General features: G+C 36.3%; 2 protein-coding genes across 3 annotated transcripts in view; both read left to right on the forward strand.

Moving 5' to 3' along the window:
- Positions 1 to 2,040: 2,040 nt before the first annotated feature.
- On the forward strand, positions 2,041 to 6,212 carry LOC122345473. 2 transcript variants are annotated; one of them, XM_043239643.1, is made up of 5 exons: positions 2,041 to 2,169; positions 3,436 to 3,717; positions 4,350 to 4,616; positions 5,632 to 5,784; positions 5,868 to 6,212. In XM_043239643.1, exons 2-5 carry the CDS (start codon positions 3,456 to 3,458, stop codon positions 6,035 to 6,037), a joined length of 852 nt encoding a protein of 283 aa, XP_043095578.1. In that variant the 5' UTR covers positions 2,041 to 2,169; positions 3,436 to 3,455; the 3' UTR covers positions 6,038 to 6,212. The 2 variants fall into 2 exon arrangements, with proteins under 2 accessions (XP_043095578.1, XP_043095588.1); XM_043239653.1 differs by lacking the exon at positions 5,632 to 5,784.
- A 439-nt stretch (positions 6,213 to 6,651) lies between these two features.
- gart (phosphoribosylglycinamide formyltransferase) overlaps positions 6,652 to 8,330 on the forward strand; it is a 19,583-nt gene continuing 17,904 nt past the window's right edge. Inside the window, exon 1 of the mRNA XM_043239631.1 lies at positions 6,652 to 7,039. The gene's annotated coding sequence lies outside the window, so the exon portion shown is untranslated. The remainder of the gene's footprint in view (positions 7,040 to 8,330) is intronic.

Here is an 8,330-nt window from a genome sequence, read left to right on the forward strand (position 1 = left end):
GTGTGTGTGTGTGTCTGTCTGTGTGTCTGTGTGTGTGTGTGTGTGTGTGTGTGTGTGTGTGTGTGTGTGTGTGTGTGTGTGTGTGTGTGTGTGTGTGTGTGTGTGTGTGTGTGTGTGTGTGTGTGTGTGTGTGTGTGTGTGTGTCTGTGTGTCTGTGTGTGTGTGTGTGTGTGTGTGAGTGTCTGTGTGTGTGTGTGTGTGTGTGTGTGTGTGTGTGTGTGTGTGTGTGTGTGTGTGTGTGTGTGTGTGTGTGTGTGTGTGTGTGTGTGTGTGTGTGTGTGTGTGTGTGTGTGTGTGTGTGTGTGTGTGTGTGTGGGCGTCTACCAACCCAAAATTCTTTTAGTTAATTATTTGTCATTCACTGCTCATTTATAAAAACAGTAGAAAGTTATTTTTTCTTTTCTTACTTTCTTTTTAATAGTAAAACTGCAGATTAACACATTTATAAATACATTTTATAGATATAGAATGATATAATATATATATATATATATATATATATATATATATATATATTTTTTTTTTTTTTTTTTTTTTTTTTTATTGTAGAAAATGCTATTAAAATGTGTGTTTAGGGATGCACTTTTATCATTGATCTCTCTCTCTCTCTCTCTCTCTCTCTCTCTCTCTCTCTCTCTATATATATATATATATATATATCACATCAGACTATCTATCCATCTGTAGTCAAGCTAAATACATATTCTATATATTAGATTTTGAGAATAACAACTCTTTTAAAATTTATATGAAATAAAATATCCTTTAAGTGTGTATAGAGAATAGTCAGCTATAAAGAGTCAACTTTTGAAGTAGATTAGAAAAGTCAAAAGTTGTATATATATATATATATATATATATATATATATATATATATATATATATATATATATATATATATATATATATATATATATATGAGATTTTAAAGGTTGTACGTGTCGGTATGTCTGTGTTGTGTGGAGACTCACCGCAGGAGCAGCTCGATAAGAACATCATCAGCGCCAGAGAGAATCCTCGGAGGGACGCAGCGCGAGCTCCAGGGGCCAAAGTCATCCTCTTTTCGTTCAGTCCCCCCTCATTTCACCAGATCCGAACGAACCCGGATCCGGATCTTCAGCGTCTGCCGAGACGAACTTTCACCGACCGAGACTGAGACACACACACACACACACACACTTTCACTCGCGCTCGAAAGCGAAAGCGTTTCCAAGACCAAGCACGCATTTATAAGCACGCCGTGACGCGCACACACCACACGCCTCGCGCGTCTTATATCGTGATGAAATAGTCAGTTATTTTTTTTCTTCTCCAAAAGGCGTTGTCTTAAAAAAAAAGCTCTCAAGGAGCGCTAATGTTCATAAAACGTTAGCGCGCGAACATTTTCACAACGTTGCAGTTGCATGTCCGTCTAACGTCGGTGCATATGAACATTCAGAAATACAAAACGGAACGTTCCCCTAGACGTTTTCTTGTTTTCTTTAGAGAAACCGTTCAGAGAACATTGAGAAATAAAGTTATAATAAACGGCAACGTTAACAAAACGTTCGTGGAACGCGTTAATCTCAAAGTGTATGTTATTTATATGTAATTGCTAGTAGTAAGTAAAGCCACACTTAAACGTTTATTCTTCCATTATATGTGTAATTGGTATTAAAGTGCTGTGTGATTTTGCTTAATATTTTTTATGTGCATTTATTATAGTCGACGTGGATTTGTTTTGTTCAGTATGTTCAATTTAAATAAGTAAATAAAATACTGAGATTTTATTTTTTTTTAACGGAAGTTTGTTCATTATTTGTTCGTAACCCACTATATTTTGATAACGTTTTGTTAACGTTCCTGGGCGAACGTAACATTAACGATTTAATGTATTAATTTAAGTGTTTGTGTGCGCACTAATGAGAGTATAATGTGTACCTACTAAGTTATTTATTTCAAATTAATTTATATTTAATTTTAAAAAACACTTTTCGGCTCGTGCCTCAATCACAGTCACGTCACGTTTAATAGACCAATCACAACCCTGTAGCTGAGTTCAACCGGCCAATCAGAGCACGGCGGCCGCGTCACGGGAGCTAATCGAGGAATAAAAACAAACCCGTCAGGAGGCGAATGGAAGATGTGTGAAGGATCGCGTCTCTCTGTCGAGTTTCTCTCGGTCAAGCGGTTTGTATCGAACCGGACGCTTCCTTTTTACGTTATATCCTGATTGTGTTCGCAAAGCTGGCTCTGTAAACCCTGGAAGCCGCGATCTGCGTCAGAGCAGCACCGAGCTAGCATCGTGATGAACGTAAACTAAAACGCTGTCGTTGTAATGAATGAACGCAGTAACGGGGACTAGCGGGGTCGACGTGATTAGTGTTGGCCAGAACACGCTAAAAATATCGCTGTCAGTGGTTTGATCATGGTAAAACACTGCCAGGACACTTCTTTACCCTGGTAAAGCGTGCAGCTCAGCGTCCTCCAGTGCTTTGCATCGATATGATATATAATCTAATAATAAAACACACACACACACGTCGTATTACGTCTATCGTTAATAAATAAGTGTCTTGATATTTATAAAATGTTATGTTTAAGAATGACTAAACGTGATGACAATCATGCTGCTTGAAAACCGTCAAATAATGACTTTTAATTGATGCACGTTTAGATTTATTAAGTGTAATTTACATTTAAAAGCATAATATAACTCATTATCTTAAGGTCGCCTGCATAATAACATAATTGTCGACGTTGCATGTTGAATTGATTGAGCATCACAAAATATTATGACATGCACATAGTAATATTGCACTTACAAATCATCTAAAATGTTATGTGTATGTATAAATTTTTTTTTTATAATTAACAAAATTATTATCTTTTGTAGTTTTTATATTATTTTTTTAGCTTTTAATTTATTTATAATATTAATATACAAAGATTTCTTCTGGCCACTACAAATAATAATAAATTTAACATGTTTTGACATGCATTGGTAAGTAATTATATTTGAAGACCCGACTAGTCATAATAAAAAAAAAGAAATTTATAAACTATCTGAAAAAAAAAAATAAATAAAAGATTATTTATATATATATATATATATATATATATATATATATATATATATATATATATATATATAAAATCTAGTATCTAAATTAATTACTAATCAAACTAATCAAAAATGCCGTTTTGATATATTTACATTAAGACATTTATAAAATATCTTTAGGAACATAATCTTTACTTAAAATCATGATGATGAATGGATAATTTTGATTGATTATTGATCATTGTTAAATATACTTGTACTGCTTATGACTGCTTTTGTGCTCCAGGGTCACAAACATGATTTTTCTTGTAATGGTATATTTGAACATGGGCGTGGCTTTGGGGAGGGGGCGTGGCTAATCAAAGCACTTATGAATGCGGCTCTATTTTCAGCGCGTCGGCATCCAGAAGAGATGGAGGCGATGGGGTCCGGAGCCGGAGCCCAAGCTGAGGAGGCCCAGGTCCACTCGGCCATGCTGTGGAGCATCCAGGAGGCCGTTCAGAGGCAGACGCTGCAGATCGGGGCCTCGGCGTGCGGAGCCACAGCGGTGGTGGACGTCCTGCAGGCGCTGGGCATCACAGTGACTCCGGAGACGGTGGATCACTGCGTCCGGACGAGTCTGAGGAGGAACCAGGCGCCGCTGCATGATTACCTGCACTCCCGCAGCCAGGCCGGTGCGTCTGATGCTCTAACCCCGGCAGGCCAGCTGCTGCAACATTCATTAATACAAATTACAATTTCAACTAGTTGGCATAGCAACTTTTTTTAACTAAAATAACTCAAACTAACATAAAAAAACATAAACATGAAAATAAAGCTGTAAACCAAATAAAAAAAAAACATCTAATTGCTAAAGCTTTAATGTAAACATCTCTATATAAAATATATATGTATATGTGTGTGTGTGTGTGTGTGTATGTATATATTTATATGTATATTTATTTATTTGTATTTATATATATATGTATCAGTGCATATATATATATATATATATATATATATATATATATATATATATATATATATATATATATATATGCACTGATATAGATTTTATTTCCTTAAATTTAAAGATGCAATATGTTTTTTGTGTTCATAGTAGCATGTCATTTTTGTAAAGTTTATTAGTGCTGTCAAACAAAATAAGTTTTTTTTTTTTTACATAATATATGTTTGTGTACTGTGTATATATGTATACTGTATATAAATGCACACACACACAGTATTGATCAATTAAAATGTCATGTAAGTATGAGCTTTTCCTCACCCGCCGCTCTAAACCAGGGGCTCTCTCGTGCTCCTCCAGGGGCCACACACCTGCAGCTGGTCTCCGGGGCCCAGCAGGCCAGCGGGGGCCGAGTCGTGGGCCGCTTCTTTGGGCTGTATCCTCGGCGGAGGCTGAAGCTGGTGCCCTGGTTAGCTCGCTGGATTCGTCGAGGAGCCGTTCCCATCGCCACCATGAACATGCAGCGGGCCGTTCCTGAAGGAGAAGAGATTCCTGACGCCTGGCATCACCAGCTCATCTTCGGAGTCGCACCCGGAGCTGTGTTCATGACCAACCCGCTGGACGTGGGTGCGTCCCAAATCACACTTCAGCAGGCTTATTATAAAACCAGCATTAAAAGATCTAGGATAAAGGTGCTTTTATGTGTATATATATATATATATATATATATATATATATATATATATATATATATATATATATATATATATATATATATATATATATATATATATTTAGCTCAGTTTCTTCAGCTAGTAGTAACTTCATGTCCTAAATGAACTAAAACTGAAATACTAATAAAATCCATGTACACAAACAAAACAGAAACCAAACGAATATAAAATCTTGATTTAATAATACCAAAATCTTATTTTATTCAGATAGCTTAATTAAAGGATCGACAGAAAAATGTTTTACTTTTTAAAATGCATTTTAAAATCTTATCTGTCACCTTTTAAACATCTTAATTAATTAACTTTTTTAATTATACTGTTTAAATAATGAGTGATTAAATATCATGGCAGTGTTATGAATAGTAGTTATTTTTCTTTTTATATATATATATATATATATATATATATATATATATATATATATATATATATATATAAATGCATTAATATTTTTTAAATAATATTAAAATAATTATTTTTATTTATATATTATATATCATGGCAGTGCTATATATTGTTAATACTTATTTTTTAATATATATTAGTTTTTTTTACAGTGTATATTTAATATATTGTATTATATTAAATATTATGTTGTTATTTTATAAAATAATTGAAAAAATGTTACTTGAAGCTATAATATAAATATTACATGAAAAAAATGCAACTTAACATTAAATAAGAAATGTTGCCGTGGCAACAGATTTGCAGCTGAAGCACTAGTTTTGCCAGCTGAGAATAAAGTAATATAAAAATACGAACCTAAGTAAAATGAAAAAACTGAGAACACACAAATAAAAGCTGCTTGTATAATAATAAATAGCAGCACTATTAGCTATCATAGCACTGATGTAGACACGCATGTGAATGGTGTTTTTTGGATGCTGAGCTTGTTCTTGTCCGGTCAGTGAGTGAAGAGGAGGTTCACGAGCGTCTCTGCAGCGAGTCTGTGCTGCTCGTTCGGCGTGAAGACGTCCTGAAGAGACTGACGCCAGACGCCCATCTATCACAGATCTCAGATCAGCATCCCGACCTGCGCTGGAAGGCGTTACACGTGGAGGGTGCGGCGGTGCCTCTGTTCACTGAATGCTCTCGTGCTTCGGCTGAGTGCTCTGAGCTGACCGTGGGTTCCTTTCATTTATAGATCAGGTCAGGCAGATGATCGGCGAGGAAGAGCGGAAGGACGAAGAGCGTCCGAAGACCATGCACCTGATGATTCCCGCGGCGTACAGCTCTGGGGTCACTTTCTTCGCTCCGAGGGACTCGGATGTTGCTCAGGAGCTTCTCAGCAGCTCGGATCTGCCTCTGCTCTGATTCGACGTCATCAGATCAGCGCTTCATTAAGTTATTCTTGACATCGGATCAGTATTCATGTCTGTTTTTATTCCTGGGTTTTTAAATAGATGTTGTTGTTTTGTGTTGAGAGTGATTTGTGTGTGCTTTAATGGTTGACGGCATCGTGTTTATCAAATAAAAAGCACAAAACGTACTTGTTCCTTGTTCATGTTTATCTGTCCAGAGTTATAAGAGGGAAAGTCTGGCTGTGACTCATTTTGGATGTACAGTTTAAATATTAAATATTTGTTAAATACTACCATTCATCGCTGTTTTTGATGAAATTACACATACAGGATTAACTATTACAACTAATTAAAAGTAATAAGCAATAACATATAGCAAATATTCATCTTTTTTCCCCGTAAACGTGTGAATGATAAATAAATGACATTTCAGCAGGAAACGTATGCAGGAAATTCATCGAGGATTATATATTAATAAAAAACTACATTTACCACAATTCTCCACGACCTTCGGCCGGAAGTTGATAAAAGTGAAACGTCAAACAGAAACTTGAAGAGCATAAAAAAGCAACAATAAACAATTTCCAACTAAATTCTTATATATTTTTATTACAATCTTTGTGTGACGTGTGTGTGATGCATGTGTTGTGATGGGTCAAGAACTCCGACTGACTTCGAGCGAATCGAATCTTTTAAACGGTTCGCTTCGGTTCAAGCGAAAGCTTGATTAAACACCGGTATTTACCGCTTTGTTTTTGTTAAAAGTACGCATATCGCATGAAATATTGCCGGTTTTATGATCCCAGGTTTTTTTGCGGCTCGATTCAAACAAAACATTAAAAAGAATCTATTTAACAGAACGAATCATTTCGCGAATCGAATGCGTGGCGTGTGAATTATCAGGCGGCGCACGTGGTTCGTGGTGGGAAACACACGCTGGTCTTCTGTCCGTCACTCATTCACGACCAGAACACCCCAGGATCCCGGCTGTAGCCCGCTGTTCATCAGAAATCACGTAAGTCAGCAATCACACCTACAGACACGACGAATGCATGCTCAGTGAAGCTCAGGCAGTTGCACGAAATACATGAAAGTGAATTGCCATAAAGTTTATCAAACTTACTCATTGCTTTGGCTAACTTACCTGTTGCATCTTTGCATCTTCACACTTTTTCACTACACAGCTGTACTGTGGTATGGTTTTGTTTGTATTTTCAGTACCACTGAAGCAGTAGTTTTGGACTTGTTGATAATATTATATGCACTTTGGTAATACTTTCCAGTAGCATGCAGATCTGAGTCTTACGACCGTATCAGTACCACGACCGCATTTCTTTTATAAAGGTCTTGCCTGAAAGCCTGAGAACAGCAAAACATGTTCATGCACGCTAATTGCTCACACTCAGGCATTTCAGCACACGGATATAGAGATCTGATGCATTATGATGCACGCATATGTGTTGCATTTGCTGTTAAATGCTTTCATAGAAGAAATAATGAGCAGCAAACCCTGAATCTCGTGATGTGGGTCACTCATGTGCTACTAGTTAACATTCTGACTGTGATTGTGTGTTTGCTCTGTGTGTTTGATTGATTTGATCATCACTTATCAGCATCCACTGTTACTCAATCTGAAGAATCCTGTCAGAGGCAAAGTTCAACTAAAACAGTCTCAGCTGATCATCAGTCTTTTTTATAACTAATGGTATTTTCCATGCAAATGAAATGCAATGCTTTGTGTGCATGCACCATGTTTTTTTGCACTTGGTATGCATTGTGTTTCAATGTTTCTGTATGTTAATGTTAATGAATGGTATTTTCACGCAGTTGTAATGCATTGAGCACATGCATCGGGCTTTCAGTCATGTGTATGGATGCGTCGCTTGATGCTGTTGGAGGTTTATGTGTGTTGGGATTTAAGGTCTTACAGCAGCACTGAAAGGTCAGCGCTAATAGATCAAATCAAACTTGCATCGCCGCATCCTATAGGTCAGGCACTTCATGCAATTAAACCTCCTCTTCAGAAGAAATAAAAAGACGATTTAGCATGCAGATAGTGACATTCTGTGAGGATGAGACTAATATATCAGAGATTATTGCTTTCGGCCAATAAACACCTCTGCTTAGACGGTTAACAGATGTGTGAGTTCTGCTGAAACCTGCAGAACTATTTATTTATATATTTTTTTCTACATTATTTGGCAGCACTTTACAGTAAGGTTCTGTTTATTTACATTAGTTAGGATGAAATGACAGTGAAAAATGTTTCTGCATGATTATTTATCTAGATTATAAATAAAATCTAA

This window comes from Puntigrus tetrazona, chromosome 1 (assembly GCF_018831695.1).
Source record: "Puntigrus tetrazona isolate hp1 chromosome 1, ASM1883169v1, whole genome shotgun sequence".
NCBI classification, from domain to species: Eukaryota; Metazoa; Chordata; class Actinopteri; order Cypriniformes; family Cyprinidae; genus Puntigrus; species Puntigrus tetrazona.